The 18,218-nt window shown below is 38.5% G+C and overlaps 1 protein-coding gene and 1 long non-coding RNA gene across 11 annotated transcripts in view; both read left to right on the forward strand.

Moving 5' to 3' along the window:
• The window catches only part of ppargc1a (peroxisome proliferator-activated receptor gamma, coactivator 1 alpha), a 377,178-nt gene extending 373,670 nt beyond the window's left edge, over positions 1-3,508 (forward strand). For all 8 annotated transcript variants that reach the window (XM_015031006.1, XM_015031007.1, XM_015031009.1 and 5 more), the window contains one exon: positions 526-3,508. In XM_015031006.1, coding sequence (XP_014886492.1) covers positions 526-629 — 104 coding nt within the window. In that variant the 3' untranslated portion in view covers positions 630-3,508. The remainder of the gene's footprint in view (positions 1-525) is intronic.
• An 11,735-nt stretch (positions 3,509-15,243) lies between these two features.
• Positions 15,244-18,218, forward strand: part of LOC106946585 (uncharacterized) — a 96,638-nt gene continuing 93,663 nt past the window's right edge. For all 3 annotated transcript variants that reach the window (XR_001424804.1, XR_001424803.1, XR_001424802.1), the window contains exons 1-2: positions 15,244-15,352; positions 17,559-17,809. This is a non-coding gene — a long non-coding RNA (uncharacterized LOC106946585). The remainder of the gene's footprint in view (positions 15,353-17,558; positions 17,810-18,218) is intronic.

Consider the following 18,218-nt stretch of genomic DNA (forward strand, 5'->3'; position numbering starts at 1 on the left):
TGTCGTTGGGGCTGCTAAGGTTAAACCTAACACTAACCCAACCCCAACTCCCTTCAGGAGATCTTTCTGCAAATCAAAGTAAAGCTTTAAAACTTAACTGCAGGTCATTTCTCTTGCGGTGTGTTGCATTTGCTTTTTGGAATGGTAAAAATCCATAATCATATGGATTGAGCAAACTTTAGAGGGTATTGGTAACAGATTTCATTCACTGAAACTATAACCAAGAGTTACTGATTGACCACTTTATTTTTTACCCATTTACTGCGGTTGGTCTGAGCCTTTAGGCTAGACAGAGTATATAGTAGGTTGCCCATTAACCTGTAAATTTGTAAGGCTTTTATCTTGCTCTTTATGATTTTGTGGAAGTTTTGCACCGTTGCGTTTCACTTAATACCAAAGACGAGGGACAAACAAGATGCTAGCTTAGCGCTCAGATTAAGATTCAAAACCAAAGGTGACTTCTAAGTTTAGCTGTTCTGCTTAACATTAACCGCAACCTTTCTCCCCACCCCGCCTCCGTTCCAGACTCCCATTCGGACGACTTTGATCCGACTTCCACGAAGAGCAAGTATGACTCCATGGATTTTGATAGCTTGCTGAAAGAGGCCCAGTGCAGCCTGAGAAGGTAACCAGCTGAGCGGCGCCCGATGTCTGTCTGTGTCACAAAGAGGAACTTCTTATACCTCAACGTTGTTTCTCGCTTCTCGGACGACGAAACCACCAGAAGTTTTATGCTCTGTCAAAGAGCACCTGAGAATAAGTCTATAGACCTATATCGCTATAAATGAATATATTAAAAATAAAAGTTTACATGAACATAGCTGCTGAAGAGCTGGGAAGAAACATTTCATCCTGGGAATACCAGTGAACTCTCACAGTTGGATGCACTCTACTGCTGTAAAATCAGTTGAAAGGAGAAAAAAAAACTTTTTGATTTCCTTTTCTCCAAGCACTACAGTACCCACAGTTCTTTTTTTTTTTCTAATGAAGTAAAAACATCCAGATTTGTTTTCTTTTACTGTTGATTTTCTTTCCCTTTTTTTTTTTTTTAGATCTGATATTTTGGATCTGGTGTTACATTACAAAACAGAAACGCGTTGAAAATGAATCTTGGAAAGTTAAAATTCAGATGGTAACATTGTTGTCTGGATTTTGAAGGAGAAATGTAGCTGTGTATTTACAAATGCTATAAAAAAGGACTATTTTTATTTTATGTACATATCAGAGTTCTTTATTTGTTACAGCTATGCACTGTAAAACGCAGCCTTTTTTAAAAAAGAAGAGAAAATTTCTTAATTCAGAATGTTGATCTGTAGTAATTACAATACTGTAAAACATATTGTACACCTACACGATGTTTAGAAGACATGACATGATTGTAAAAAAAAAAAAAAAAAAAAAAAAAAAAAAAAAAAAAAAAAAGTTAGCATTTTCCGATTGCTCATTTTGTAAGAGCATGTGAAGAAATGTTCTTTTTTTAAATTCTTTTGTTTCAGTGGGGAAAAAACTGCGAACCATGTATAGTTTTATGTGTTTATAAAGTTTGTCAATCAGTGTTTTTGCCTAAAACAACCAGTTTAAAATGCATTTTTAAGGTGTTTTTTCATGATTGTTCCCTATTTTTAATCACCACTCATCATGACGTGATCTATTTGCTTTTTGTTGTTGTTGTTGTTTTTAAAGACTCTGTGATTGCCATCAATAGGAGAGAAAACAATAAATCAGCACAGATATATTTATGTATTTATTTTAATATTTGAATCAAAGTATATTTATGGACTCCATTTTACAATGGCGTACCTCATTAATAATTTTTTTTTTTCCTATTTATGTCTTTCTCATGTCAATTGATTTGTGTTATTTAACTTGCAATCACTGGACAGGGTGTACAATAAATAACGATTTGGTGGGGATGTTATTACCTTACTATGCCTTCCGAAACAGTCAAGCTGATCAGTACGGCAGTCAGGCCCCTCATTCTTCTCTAACATTGATTTTTTTTCCCTTTGTTTGCCTGTTTTCAATAGGTTACAGATAACATGAAGCAATAAAATGATTTTGCAGGAATTTTGTTGCGAGAACTTAAAAATTGCCATCATCACTCCGCTCATGCTTGATTATGTGAATGCCAAACTAAAGTTTACAATTTTTCTTTTCCCGGATTTTATAAAGATCTTGTATTTGATGTAAAACACATATACCACTGATATTATCCACACTAATAAAAAGACGGTAAACGATAGTGGCGATTATGATAAAAATTAAAGAAAAAGCATATATAAAAAAAAAGCAATAAATTATTTTTCAGAGTTGTATTTTAGCTCCTGATGTTGTGCGATTTTAAGGACTATGACCCATTACCCAGTCGCTGGTGTAGTTAGGATTCTTCCACTAACCCCCACCCAGCCACCCCCTCCTATTCAAGATGTAGCTCAGTCTCTGTGATTGTGACACACGCATTACCTTGTGACATCTGTGCAAACGTGACCGACTCTAACTCTACCCTGTGTGTGTAAAAATGTGCCCAGTCGAAGCTGATTGTTGTGTGTTGCATGGCTATTCCAGGACAGCGGCTGGTTTAAAGCCTAAAAGTCTTTAAATACGTTCCTGTCAGCTGTCTAAACTGGCAGATTTTTTTTTTTTAATGTCGTTCTAAAAGCCAAAAGAAACTCTCTTTAACATGCTGCTACGCCATTAACTCAGCCCTCCCCTCCCCAAGTCCTGATATCACACCACCATCAACGTGACATGAAAGGTAACCTTGCGGTTTCTGGTTCAATTAATATCCTGTTTTTAGCTTAAGCCAAGTAATGAGAGAACCAACTGTAAAAGCTTAGCTGATCACAGGCTCCCTTTCATGGAGTTTGACTGCAGAGACAAGAAACGGCTATTTTCTTTAGGCAAGTTGTCCAAGATTGGTTGAAGGATATATATATTAAAAAAAGCCCTTTACCTTTTTTATGATAATGTTTAACTTTTTTTTTCTTTTTCTTTTTTTTTGCTGGATGTATAGCGTTTGGGTAATGGTGTCGTGTCCCATTTCATAGATGTGGCTTTAATCATTGTAATAATAATAAAAATAAAAAAAAGTAAAAATGCTTTGTAAATTGCTTAGAGTAGCAATATATTATAACACCTCCAGGTTCAAATTTCCACTTTGGCGGGCTTTTTAATAATAGGAGCCGTTGAGTTTGTTGCCACTGCTTAAACATTTGTTTTGTAATCATGTTTCTTTTGAAAGGACGATAATGTTCACTGGTAAGCGTGTGTGTGAGGTGTGATTGGAGGTGTGTATGCGTGTGCGTTTGCGCGTGTTTTCCGGGGGGAAGGGTCAGGGGTTGTCGCTACCTGTTTGTGTCCTATTCACGTTGCCTTCTGCCAAGTCCTTACCAATGCCTTTTGTGGTTCTACCTATTGTACGACTTTCTTGTGACTTTCATTTTTTATGTGCAATTCTCATCAGCCTCACCATGCCAATAAAGGGAAAATGTGTTTGAAAAATTGTCTATCCATAAGCGTGTCGGCTGTCGTTATTCTGTGTCATGGTGTTTTTGTTTCAGCTGTTTTGACGAGAGATCTTTCCATGTTTTGCTTTTGAGGGCGGTGGGTGGGTTCTGAACTGACGCTGGTATGTCAATTTAAACTCTTGACACTGATATTTTCCTATCCCATGCTCTGTTCACATATAGCTAATAAGTAAGAGTTGAGAGAAAACCTGAATCCCAGAGTGAAAAATACTACCGCTAGCAGACATTACGCCAGCATTGGTTTGATGAAAATATTCAGTCATGTTGGTCGTATCTAATGACTTTAAATCCAAGAGAGCATTTATTGGACCCAGGGATTTAAACACTATTAAATGAATTACTGCAAATGTGAATTTACAATAAATCTATTTTCTCTTCATCCTGGTCTCCAGTGGCTCAAACAGTTGAATGAAGGCTGGCTGACAGTGAATAGTGGCACGATTTCATTTTTAGGAAACGCTGAATTTGTGTGCTGCAAGAAAGAACCTACGTTTTACTTCTTTGAAATTCACCAATCATTCACTGCTTCAAGTAAGAACCCTTCAGTAAAAGTGTGTGACTTGACTCCACATCATCACTATGCAAGTTAATTAAAAAACTTGGGAGGGATAATTTCATTACCACAGTGAAGAGAGCTATAGAAACTTGATGGTGTGCTTGATATTCATTGGGGTTTCATTATGACCTAAACAGCCCTTTCTCTCACACACACACACACACACACACATACACTCACATTTTCCAGCCTGGAAGCTGGGTTCACATCTGGAGCTTCCACGGTGTCCTTTTTCTACAGGTGCAAATCGAAATATGGGAAGAGTGTGCATTAAACTTTAAGGTTGGGGGTATGATTGTGTTTTTTATTAAGGCCGCTGTTTAGCCCCAGAGAAGAGAGCGGCTGGCTTTCATTTCGGCTCGGCTGCTGCATTACAGCAGGAGGTCTCCCTCTGTTTGCCCTTTCCACAGAATGAAACTGTCTGGAAATCTCTATGCTCCCTGTCGGTCCTTTCCCCCCCCTCTTTTTCCATCATGATAGGGTAGCTTCCTTTATCTGTTGTGTGTCTTTGTTGTTATTAACCAGCAGATAAGCGGTTATCCCTTTTCCAGTTGGAAGTGAGCAGTAGTTTCGGAGATGATAAGGGTTGATGGGGTTGGGCTCTCTGTGGGACAGACACTGAGATGTTACTACTGAGTTTTGCATCTCAATTTTATTCAGTTCATAGCTGCAGCTGCCCTGGTGGCTTATGTAGAAAAACAGAAATTGGAACCAATAATGCTGTGTGTAAATGTCCTGGGGTTTGATGGCTAAGTTACTTGAAGGTTTTTTTTTTTGTTGTTGTTTTATGAGGCTAACCTCTACTGTTTATGCTTGTCTGTTTTGCTAGCATTTTTGCCAGACAAAAAACATAAAAGCTCCTGTTGGCTACAAAGTATTTAAATCAAAAATTTGAACTCAGTTCTTGGAATTACCCGACCATGTTCCAGTTTCAAGTTAAATCCTTTAGGAATTGCTTGTTGTTGAGCAAGCTAACTACTAGAGTTGTATGCTGATGACAATCTGAGTTTGTGGCACATGTCAGTATCTTCGTCTGACTTTGACTTGACATGATTAAAATAATTCAGTTTCACAATGGAAAGCTGTGAAAAGATCACAAGTTCATGGTTAGAACAGCAGGTTTTACAAACTGGCTGGGTGTCCGTCCTCTTGCTAAAAGCAATAGACGTCTAGGTTTGCAAGATCCCTTTGGAGCTACTTCTTTCCAAGAAATCTGCAGTGACTTTATCAAATGTACTCACTGAGAATCACTCATAGTTCTAAGGGCAAAAATTCCAGCTTTTGCATCTTGGATTGGAGTATATCCCCCATTACCAGCTGCTAAGTGAGAACTTGACAAGGCTAAAGTGGGAGGAGCCACTGTTCAGCGTCTGCTGACATTACAGCCACTTTGTCGCTGTAGAAACATTCACCAGACAACACCAGGGCGAATTAAAATGACAGGGAATAAACATTTTAGGTCGTAAAGTACAAATGTTCCTTCTGGTGCATTTGATTTATTTTGAGATAAAACATAAAAATGACATGTGAGATCACCTGTAAGCCTGCTATAACACATACAGAGCTAATTCTAATTTGTCCTGTGGAAAGAGACAGACGCTGACAGAGATTCAAAATTAATCTGAGTTTTGATGACTATAATTAAGGTTAGCCGACGCTGCATATGTCTGACTAAAAGGTTGCGAGGGAAAGAGTAATCACAAGATTAAAGTGTGGCAAAGACATTGGATAGGAGTGCAATGATAAGGTGGCAACGATAAAAACGCATCAAAGTAAAGATGTTGTCGAGATCTTGCCTCTAGTATCCCTTCAAGGGTTTCTTTCTCTGCGTGACTCTGTCTCATACCATTTTGTTGTTGTTTTATAAAGGTTTACTTAGTAATATCTATCTGTTGCCAAGCAAAAATAAGCCAGGAGAGCAGCATCAGCAGGGTTTTTTTTTAGAGAAGCAAAGGAAGACAGTTCAGCAGTCGCTATAAGCACACTTCATGTACCATGTGGGTTAAATCACACGGCCTTTGATGCTCCCCTCCTTCTAGTCTTTTGAAATTCCTGCTTTAATTTGATCATTCGGGAAAATAAGCATTCCCTACGGTACTTTCTGGACCAATCATCTTGAATAAAACTGCATATTTCCGTCCTTATTGTTCCTAAAACTGGTCTTTGATGGATCTGACCAGATGATGTTTTCCCGGGTCTGAATAACTGAATCTGCTATTTTTTAAAGCAGCATTCTATTTTCTGTTCCACGAGCCCTCTATCGTATGCCACCTTATGGGGAAAGATAATGACAGCGCTATTAAAATAACAATCTCCCCATCCAGCATTCTAGTTTCAGCAGTTTTTGCTGTTAAAAGAGTAATGAGGAACAGAAGGACAGTATTCTTCTTCCCCTCCCCTCCAAACTATCAACTTTGGGGACTGAATGTATTCTTTGCAAGATAATTAATGGCTACAGACAAATGGTGGTTGATTGAGCGACTCATCCCTCTGTTTTCAATCACCATCTGTTGTGTGTTGCTGGCAAAAAAACAATGTTAATTACCTTGAGTGTGCCCAAGACGTGGCGTATTAATTAGAAAAACTAGGGGAAAAAAAGGAAACCGAAAATATTTTTGTTGTTTTTGTATGGTGTGCGGATAGTCATACATTTCCTTGATGTATTGACGTTGGAATCAGATCCAGAAGGGAGCTGTTTTTTTTTTTTTTTTAATTTGGCCTCCGTGTCATGAGCAGACAGATTAGCGTTGCTTTGACGCATTTAACGTTTACCTGCCTCCTGCGCCTCCAGGCCATGGTAGGCCTTTAAGAATGCTGGGCTTGGCAACTCTCTGCCACCACAGACAAGGGCATCAGCAGAAAGATGAATCTCCACTGTCACCACAGGGACAGTCAGCTGACAGAGAGTGTTAGGGCTCCAGATGCAGACTGCAAGGCTTTTTCACCTGACCGAAAAAGGGAGCAGAGAGAGAGGGAGAGAGAGAAAGAGACAAATCAGGACTGACTGAACATGACAAGGCTGCAGTGGTGTTCTTTTGGGCAAAACTGTGATGGCATCCTGCAGAAACTCTGTCCCCGCGCTCACACACTCCTAAGTATGCAGGTGGTGTGAAAGTGGCTGTTGATAGGCCGGGCCTGGCAGTGCCACTGCTAACAAGCTGATGCAGAGAGCAGCATATCATCAGTGATTATTTAGCAATCACAGAATAGTTTCAATACCAATTAGCATAATTTCCGTGACTTCAGCACCAAATGGCTTCTGTCAAAATAACAACAAGTCGAATATGCTTGCTTCCTTCTTATGAATAGGTCACTTAAGCTCTTTTACAGGCTGGATTTATTTTTTACACTCTACGCTCTTCTCCTCTCCAACTCAAACTTATTATTTGATTGTTTCCTTGTCGTACGCATGAGGAAGACAGTAGCTGAGGCAATACTACTCTTTGAGTCTACAACCAAAAACTCTGTAATTCCTATTTTTAGGCAGAATAAGACAATAAGGCTCTAAAAGAGCAAGAAACTGAGAATAACTAAAGCAGTGCTAAGCTAAGTATCTCTGTAAAATGTGTGCATCACACTTTGGATTTAGTCAGAATAACATTAACGGTGGCATCAGGGGTATTCCAAAAATATGGAGAATACATGAACTTATTCATTGTTACTGTATCCTCTGAATATGTTCATACTGTATGTGGAAAAAGTTCCTTCTAAGAAAAGATAAAGGAAAAATTGTGTTGATCTAATATGAGTCATTGCATATTGCTAATTTGAAAGCAGCTTCATATACTTAATAATTCCCAATTTCTGTTTAATCATGTAAAGCTGCACCAAATCTTGAATTTGATCATTTTTTTTACTAAAAAAAAATCAAAACCAAATAAAAAAACATTTGCATGTCCTATAAAAACAATAATTTACATGTGTTTCAGTCTGGAGTTACGTCCAAAGCTTGCTGACATTTGTTAGACTGAATTCTTATACTATCAGATAAATATTTCTGTTTGCATCATACAGTATTCTATGTCCGTCTCCTTTGTGTCAAGTTGCAACAAGATATTCTTTAAATTTTTCTATACCCAAGGCTTGTGCTCAGAGTTACTGTCAGAGTTAAGTAATTGTCGTTCTTGACAACAGCTTGAGTCTGGTTAGATGTAGGTCCCTTAATAGCTTCATTCAAGCATTCTTGACAAGGCAGCTTAGAAGGAGAAAAAGTGCACTATCCTTCGCTGTAGAACTGCCCTCTCCCCATCTATCATTTTTCCTTCTTTTTTAATGGTCTTGGCTGGTTGGGTAGTTATACCTAAATCCCGTTCCCATCCATTCAGCCTTCTGCCATCCCACTTTCCCTTATGCAGGAACATAGTTCCCTCTCTCATAGACCCCAGTTTGAACCCGAGTCTTACTTAGCAAGAAAAACACTGCAGGAGAGTTTCTAGATGGACAGCTGATGTTTGTTTGGGCTATTTATATCTTTGAACTCTCTACAATAACTGGGATGTAATGCAATCATTCATTCCGACTACCCTGTCCATTATGGAAATGACATTGTGCTACTCTGAGTAAGGTCCAAGGCCATTGAGTATCAGAGGCTGGAACAAGTGGGGACATCGCTCTCTGACTGAAGAGTCATGAAATTATTGTCTTTCAAAGAAACTGATCTGTAAAACCCTCAAGCAATAGGTATCTTCCCAGATACAGATTACATATTATTATTGCAGTTGTGCTAATCAAAAGTAAATTTGGTAAAGATTAACAGATCATAACAGATAGGAAAGAATATGGTTTGATGCTCTTTTGAAGGTAGCACTTAAAATTCCAGCATCGCTGAAGAGAGTTAAATAGTCCTTGATAGTCTTCTCTGAATACTATATATGAATTTTTTTACAACCGGATCAAACAACTTTATACGAAGACATTGTCTCATCAATGGCAAGAGTGTTGAGGTATTTTAGTACCTTAAGTGCACCCCCTGCCCATCTATCATTTTTCTTTCCTTTTTAATGGTTTTTAATGGCCTGGCTTTATTTGCTATATTCTAAGAACAGAATTGTTAGGATCTCAGGTTGTTTTGATTTCATTTTAGTTTCAGTATTATCTTGTTAGTGTCTTATTTTAGTTACATCAGTCTTGTTCTTGTTTTTTTTTTTACTTCAGTGTTATTAGTGATATTAGTTTTATTATGTTTAGTTTATTTTTCTTTTAGACTTATTTGCTAGTTCCCTGTGCCAATCTCTCTCTCTCACTCTCCTCATTCTGCCTTATGCTCTCTCCCCGCACACCTGCAATCAGTTAGCTAATCAACCCAGATCCATTGTTTTAACATTCAACCTCCCAGTACTTAAGCATCTCTTTCTCTGTCACTCCTTGTTGGTTCCTCCTGTTACTTCCAATCTCCCGTGTATTCCTGGATCTCCTTGTTGTTGTTTTCTGTGCGTTTTGGATTACTTTTTGTTTCTACCCTGGTTTTTTGTGACTTTTGTAAGTTTATTCGTCATTTTTTTATTGAACGTTCAACATCAACTCTCTGCTTCTGCTGCTCCTGCATCTGGGTCCAACTGTAAAACGACATTTCATGACAAGAATAGATATTCACTGTGTGGCGGAGTCAGATCCTCTAAGTCAAATGTGATTGTTTTCTGTCAACAAAAGAGAGAAAGAATAGAATGCTCAAAGCTGGTAGTATACTGTCATAATGAACTTTACCTTGGTGTCTTATTCATGCATGATAGTTGAATGCTTCAAGAGATTAGAACATGGACAGACCAGGACTTGTTTTGTGATAGCAAGAGCACTGCTTCAGCCTTCGTAATTTATAAAAAGTTGAGCCGAAAGTACAGAGTTTTTGATTTTCTGGTACATTGACATTCCAACCCTTTGTTCCAACTCATGGCCCCTTGGTAGAGTCTTGATATGACTTTGAGGGGACCATCATTTGGGGTACTGATGCAATGACCTTATGTTCTCTTGCTATTGATGATACAGCTGAGTTTGTCTTTCTCATGTTTAACCTCTCACTCTTTTTATTTTTTAAAAACTTTTGTGGTCTGTCTTCTTAAATTGCAGCAAAAGCCTCCTCACAATGAGTAACGGTTCTGCTTTCTCTTAAAGGGGAGTCAGCTCTTTCTGCCACTACCACATGCATGCTCAGTATGAGGGATTTCTGCAAAGTCAAAATCTTGTAGAAATCTATAAATATAAATATATTCTTCTCATGCACATTCCATTGGATCAGAGTATGCTATATTTAATAACTGCACAGTATTTTATGTTGCTACTGTTCCCTTACTGTACCGTATGTTATTCTTAATTCTGTTTTTATATACTGGTATATATATTTTTTTATTTTTGTGTCAATCTGCATGCTTTGATTGGCTGTCTCTTTGCTGCTGCTACACCAGAATGTCCCCTCTGTGGGATAAAGAGTATTTCTGTTTCATTCTACACTGAATAACATTACAAGTAGGGTTGAATTGGAACATATTTTCACCTTCCTGAAATAATGACCTACATCATTTTTTTTGCTACACACGAAAAAGACTTTTTATGATTTTTTTGTATTATAATTTTTGCCTAAATATTTTGGCAAGAAAGAGGTGATGATTCCCCCCCCCTCCCCCTCCCTCCAAATCGTTTCTGACAGGATGGTGATGAAATATAAGTGAATCTTAAACTCTCATCATTGGATTGACTTGATTAAATGTTTCTAAATATAAACTCTTGACTATTCTGTAAAGTGCCCTGAGAGGATATTGGTTATGAATTTGTGCTACATCAATAAGCTGAATTTAATTTCCATCTTATCATAATGCCTCTTGGGTCCCACCCTTTGTATGTTCTCCAGGAAACTCCTACTACCCTGAGGTAGACCCAGAACTCCATGGAGGGAATTGGGAGCACCTAGGAATCCCCTGTGAGAACCTGCAGAATGAGAGGCCTCTCTGGATTTCCCTCCCCAGACGTCCTTATCTGCAACTCAAATTTTGATAAACAGAAGACAGCATTTGAGCGGACGGATGGTTACGTCTGAAGATTTGTTTTTAAATATTACTGAATGCTAGTAATAAATGATCAACTGTAGTATAAAACATAAAGCAGACATGAAGAAAGTTGAGTATATCCTAAAAGATCAGCTGGTAAAATACGAATACAGTCCGAAGCTGTTGAGGCAGCAGCGAGCTGAGCAACCTCTTGCATTGCGCAACCTCTCACTAACCATTCTATGCCATTCCTGTCTGTACGTCACTGATAAAATGGTTTAAAAATAACACTTAATACTTGAACTGATTTTCCATAATTTAGCTTATTTGTAAGTGTTTTTCGCCACCAACTGTGTGTGTGTAACGTGATTGGTGTGCGGAGGAGCGATCATTAAACGGCAGAGAAGAGATTCGAGGTGAGGGAGGCAGTTTTCTTGCCTCATGGCAGGGGGCGCTCATGATCCCAGACAGTGGTCTTATGACTCCACGTCTGCAGAGTAAGAAATAGCGCGGTAGCCATACAGTAAATAATAAGTCGAGTGCAGCAATATATTTAATGTTTTCTCCTCTCTGGGTGACTACGTGTCTACACTTAAACAGTTTTCTAAAGTGGATTTTCAGTTGAAGCAGGAAATAATAACTAAAGGAAGACCAACACGGAGCTGAAAGGTTTGCTTCGAGAAAGAAGGATACCGCTCCTCTCATACAGAGTAGAAAAGACTGGCGTTGTTAATGTCCTGCGAGAAACGGCCTTTTCTGCTTCCCTTGCCTTCTTTTCTCAACGTGTGGCACTGTGTGGACTCAGATGAGATTTTGTGGCTTAAATAATTTGCAAAAAATCCTCACCAAACATGACCACTCATACTCAAAACCGAAACGTTTGGGATGTCTAAAAACAGACTTGGCTTTGGATGAGTGAAGCTGAAGTTGGTAAGTTGGTTTCCAATTCCAGCTTCCAATAGCTAAAGGGCGATTCCACTTAATTTGGTAAGACGTCAATAACATGTTTTTTTTTTTTGTTTTTTTTTTTTTGTTTTTTATGTAATGTGGGTGTTGTGTGAAGAATTCAGAAAAGAAACAACCCACTAACTATTGTTAAATTAGCTAATAGCAGCGGTAGCTAATTAACCACAGCAATCACTTATTAATGAAACATTAAGCCTAAAAACATACTTCTGCAACAGACTGAATGTTCTGTTCTTTGTGCAAAATATTTGAGTGTTTTTTGGTGTTGAATCCTGAAACACAAAGTGGCGTTGTTGTCAGTTGCTATGGCAACGAGTCCGCGTGAAGCTTGGCCGTTACAGAAAGCGAGAAAGAAGTGGTTTCGAGTTGCACTTCGGTTTTTCTCTTTGCTGTGGAGTATAGCACGAAAAAATTTATAACACCTACATTTTCAAGTTTTATTGATTTAACGGAATTGTGCTAAGGCGGCAGCGCGGCTATGGATGGCATGTGAAAGAATAGTCTTTTTGTCCTACAACATTGAGCACATGCTGCACGTAAACAACAACATGCAAGGTGCCCAAAGTTCAGGACACTTAGATCTCCAAACTATCCAGTCTCAGTCGTCATTTTATTGATTTTTACATCTGCACTTGATAAATATCCATGTAAATATTCACATTATATCCTTATATTTTAGCAGGAGACATTAATATTGTTGCTCTCCTTTTGCATGGACATTAGTCATATTAATGTCTCGGTTCACCAAATAACATCATTACTTTTCTATAATTTTTGGCTGCATTCTCAGTTACCGCAATCTCCTCTTTTCAGGCATTTAACATATTTCTCCATTTGGTCATGGAAATTATCACAGCTTTGCAAGAAAAATGATAATGTATTACTCTTAAATAAAATTCACTGATAATCAAAATCAACCCAAGCATAGAAGGGATTTTTTTTTACCAGAATACAGAATGAATGTGGCCCAATTTCCCTTCATAGATTGTTTCTTATACGATTGGATTATTTGATGCATAAATAACACAAAATAAAGGCACATCGTAACAGCTCATCCTTTTAATCTTTATTGCTGTGCTGCGTTTCTACTAAATGGCCATTTTTGTTTTAAATCATAGCTGAAATGTTGTGTAATAGAACTTTCTCTCTTTGCACTTTTAAAAATTTCTACCCAAATCATCCTGACTTGGAGTGCTTTAAACTACGCAGACTTTCAAGCTATAATTACTGGACAAAAATATCCGGTGTGTAAATCCACATGGTAATAACACAATTAAAGTGGTGTTTCTGAGGCTTGGTAATCGTCTTTGACAAGCCTTACAATTCAATTAACCCCATTTAACACTTTGTTTCAACTTCCTGTGAGGCTAATTTGCTTTAAACTTACATTACTTGCTATAATTATGCCTAAGGAAATGTCCAGTTCCAGAATTATCAGTTGTTTATGTGAGTGAGGGACAGATTTCTTTTATTTGTATTTTATGTTTTAGAGAATAGGATCAGTTCTTATGCTGCTGGATAACTCTAGGGAAAATTCTGCTGTCTGGCCGTGATAAAATGATATCTGTATCATTTATAATGAAGTTGGTCTGCCTTTATTGATGTGTCGAATGCCGTAGCAAGGTGTTGAAGTTTGAAAAGGGTGTTAAGTCTCCCTTAAAAACCATACCTCGCCTTTTTAATTGTTTTATGATTTTTTTTGTCCATTTTTGAACGGATTCATGAGGTTACTGTGTGATACTATCTATACAATAATCTAAAAGCACAACATGTGCAGCACTTTTCTAGACACTTACCAAGGCAAGCCATGGATCAGACCCATTTAATCACTGCTTTCTTTTTCTCTTCTGCCTGTGACATATTGAGCCGGCAAACTTTCCATGTTCTCCTGGAGAAGGTCATTGGGCCAGGCCCAATCTAGCCTGTGAAACCGAGCCAAGATTTTCACTGCTGTCATTCAGATTAGTATTAGACGTGAGCGCCTTTCCTAAGCAAATCAGACAGTGTGAAGGACACGACCATTCTTCCATTCAAGCACGCCCGCTTCTTGTTAAAGAGAGGCAGGGCAATGAGTTGTAGGACAAAGGGAAGTTTGTGGGAAGTCCTTCTTGTTCCTGATTACTTTTTAAAGAGAAAAGCCATTTTATCATGTTTGACGAGAAGTGAGTGCATTGCTCTCAGTAGCAAGGTTTTGTGGATATTCTAAGAATGCTTCCAATTCCTCTTTGAAAATCCTGCATGTTTTCTTCTTCCAAGAAGTGATTTTGGTCTTTGGATGTAAACCAATTTCCAAGAAATATTAAGTGTGTTGAGCAATTGTCGAGCAGGGACAAAACCGCATGTGGAAAGGTCACGTGACTGTATTTAAATGATTATAGTATGAGATAAAAATGAGCAGCAGAGTTGGCATGTAAAGTGACAGACCTTTGTCAGTATGGTTTTTCACTCCCACCCTAGATACCAAAGATTATTTGGCGTGGAATGGAGTGATACTGTTGTATCTTCTTCTGCTGAAAATCAACCCTGCCGAAAATCTGAGTAGTTTAAACTGACCATTTAGACTGGCACTGGGTTTGTGCTTCGCAAAGCTTCGACCTGCCAATAACAATTTCACCCAAATCAAATCTCTGTTTTAAATTTTAAAGATATAAAGACTGAATTAAAAACAGGATTTTTTTTTTCCTTTTCTGCAGTGATGCTTTCATAAAACATTTAAATTGGGAGCGGAGATGATGTCACGTTTCTGTGTAAAAGATCGGTCCCTAAATCGGACAAACAGAAATCTCTACACCCCACCTAACCCAATCTACAATGGCCCAGCCGAGTTTCCCCACCACTAAGTACGAGTAATGCCGTCTGCCCAGTACATTCAAGAAACGTCATCCGTCTCTCCTGGTTAAATTAATTAAATCTAAATCTCTCTTTGATAGCACCAGTTTTGCCCATATTGGTACACATTCCAGAAGTACAAGCTCCCATGCAAAGCAAAACACAAACCTTCTCACATTGTTTCACAAAACAAGAAATACATGGTCTGACATTCACTCGTAGTCAACAGCAGACCCAAAAAGCATCCACACAGATATGTAAAGGAGGCATGGAGTTTTTAGGATTTGAATTGTGTTACCATCAATAAAGGAAACACAAGCTGCAGTAATCGAAAACTTAGCTGGAAACACTATCAAATTTGGTTGGAGAATTGGTATCAATTCTCTTGGAAGGACAAACTTGCACCTGGACCCAATCAGCACTGATTGGAGAGTGGCATCAAGCCCAGCGATGAACAACACAGCTGATAGGACACGCCATCTTCAAGCCTGGGAAAAGTAAGTGATAAAATTGAGCTTTTAAATGCTGCTTTCCTTTTCGTTTCTAATTTTTGTTTGTCAGTATTCAGAAGCATAATGTTTGCTAACTTATAGCACACATTTTATTAGCTTAGATTAAGAAGCCTCAATATATAAAGTGTACACTTTACTTAAATACACAGTGATGTAGGTAAAATAAAAACTTTTAACGGTTATCTTTTCTGTCTTTGACTGTTAAACTTATTTACAAACTTGTTGGCATGTTAACTGTGGTTCAAATCAGGAATCATGTCAGTGCCTTCAGGAAAACACTGTTGCTTTCCATAAAGAGAAGTGCCATGTAGAAGGACTTCTGTGCACTTTCAGTCTGAAGATTGTGGCCACGGGCTACAACTTCACATCCAGTCTTATCACTGACAGGCTAACAGAGATTTCTGGGAACCTTCCCAAAGCTGCTTTGCATCACTTGTTAAAAGGTAACTTTTGATGGATTTCGTTTAAGTTGTAATGGGGAACCTGTGACAGCCGGAGTAGAAAGACACCAAAGCAAACTTAAAAGAAAAAGCCCTGTAATTTGCATCACATTAGGTGCTTTAGGCAAACATGCTAATATCTGAATGTTTTGAATATTTGTATTACATTTTAAATGGTTTAAGTTGCTCTTCAAAGTCAAACCTGAGTTTTATGATTATAGTTGCCACTGCAGGTCCTAAAAACATTTTTATTAACAGTTCAGCCTTGTTGTCAAATGTCACACCGTTTCCCAAATAGGTTAGACAGACATAATGTGATCAAGGGATATTTTTGCAAAAAACCAGGAGTTTTTTCTTTGTATGTGCAAGTGTTTCACAATATAGTAAGTTTTTCGCTTTAAAAGAACTGTTAAAATTAAAATTAATTACTCCATGTTCACTGGTATCACCATGAGCAAAGGCGTTCTTCAAGGTTGTGTGCTTAGACTTTTAGTTTTCTCCTTTAACACATACATACGTGACCTGAATGCTCTACCTGTTTATTTGCTGATGATACAAAAATTTGGCCTGAACCTTGATAATAAAGTATGCTACAGAATTAATATTTTCAGTAATACAGGGACTTGATCCTGACAAAAGGATATTAATGATGCACATTGTCTTTAGGTGAAATTGATCAAATCACCTACACTAAGATGACTCTCAGTAAAATGATTTATTGGTTAATTCAGAGGTTCCCAAACTGTGGGGCGCGCCCCCTAGGGGGGCGCTGGAAGCCGTCTGGATCAAAAAGAAAAAACATGAACGTTGTATGCGCTGGGTTTTTACATTAGAATACTCAACTCTCTGTTATTCCTCTGTCAATTTGATACAGTAGGGGCTTCTACACTTCCCATATCTGTGTCCTCTGTCACTTTTATCAGCAGTTAAAACTGTTTAATCCGTTGTTAACATGTCGTAACCTGTTTTTCTGAGCCGCCTTTAAACGCAACATGAGCGCTACGACGCTTGCACTGGGTTTACACCTGTGCGACAGTGAAGGAGACCTGCTGATGCTGTGCGGAGCTACACAGGTGTTTTAGAATCACGGCAGCAAACCAGCAAAAACGCAAAGAACTTTTCACAGTTTTTCCCCCAAACTAACAGACTGTTGAGTAAAGCTGTTGGATACAGGTAGCTAGTTAATATCAATACATCACCTTAAACTTGTTAACAAGTAGCTTGTAGGCTACTGGTGGTGTTGTCTATGTTCAGCTACGATTCATTTTGCCCCCCAAAAAGTTGATTCCCCCCGTTGTTCGTCTGGAGCTGAGGTAGAGGATAACAGGGAGTCTCTGAGAATCCACCCCCCACCCCTTCGCTCACACACATCGTTCAACAAGACAGCTATTTGCAAGCCAAAGAGGGGGCCCATAAATAGTTTTGAAACCACTGGGGGGGCCAGGAGGAAAAGTTTGGGAACCACTGGGTTAATTTATAGTTAATTTTTCATAGATCTGAGACTAAGAAAGATGAGATTTTTTTTAGATATAAATCTGACTATATAGTCTTTCCAACTGTTCAGAGGGTACATAGTGGCTATATTAATTTTATGCTTTGGAAAAGATCCTTTCTGAAAGGCTTTAGCTAAAAAAAAAAAAAACACAGTCCACTAGCTTTTTAGGGCTAAACCTGGTCCGATTAGATTCAATGAAGTCAATTTTACGACACGTGAAAGCCGTTTCCTCAATAAAACCTTATTTTTTTTTTAGGTCTTACATCCCAGCGCAGGGACTACACACTGTCTGACAGCCGAGAGGAACGGGGTGGAGCAGCTATTTTTACCTGAAGCCCAGGAGTGAGCTCAACAAGGAAGGTGAAACGAGAGGAAGAGTGGAAATTTAGACAGCACTCGGGAATGTGAATTGGGCAACGTTAATCATCTGGACAGCAAAGACATTAACTGTGTATGAAGCTCGGGTCTCTAGATGTTGCACGAACTGTTCGAAAAGTGAAGGAGAAGGTGTGTAACATTTTCAAAGCGGAAAGAGGAAGGCTGATATGATTAAGTGTGAGTCACGCTGTGGTGAAAATTTGTGCGTGTAATGGCCTTGTCAAGGTGATATGCACTGGCACGAGTTACTCTTTTAGTTGAGGTGCACTTTGTTAATCCCCAAAAGAAGAGGCAATGCGAGGTGTTGGGGTGGCGCGGGGTGAAGCCTTAGTCCGTGATGTGGACGTCACAGGTTTGATTCCAGGCCTCAGATAAAGGTCGCTAGAGTCAATGAAAAGAAGAGGCAATGTCATGTTGTGGTTTATGACAGCACACTGATGGAAAATTATGGTGAAATTATAGCAGTACAGTAACAATGCCACACAATGTATAACTGTGTGTGTACTTGTTGTCTTGTTATAACTTTACAATGACTTGC

The sequence above is a fragment of the Poecilia latipinna genome, unplaced genomic scaffold (genome assembly GCF_001443285.1).
Source record: "Poecilia latipinna isolate Pla-1442-1.1 unplaced genomic scaffold, P_latipinna-1.0 Scaffold197, whole genome shotgun sequence".
NCBI lineage: Eukaryota > Metazoa > Chordata > Actinopteri > Cyprinodontiformes > Poeciliidae > Poecilia > Poecilia latipinna.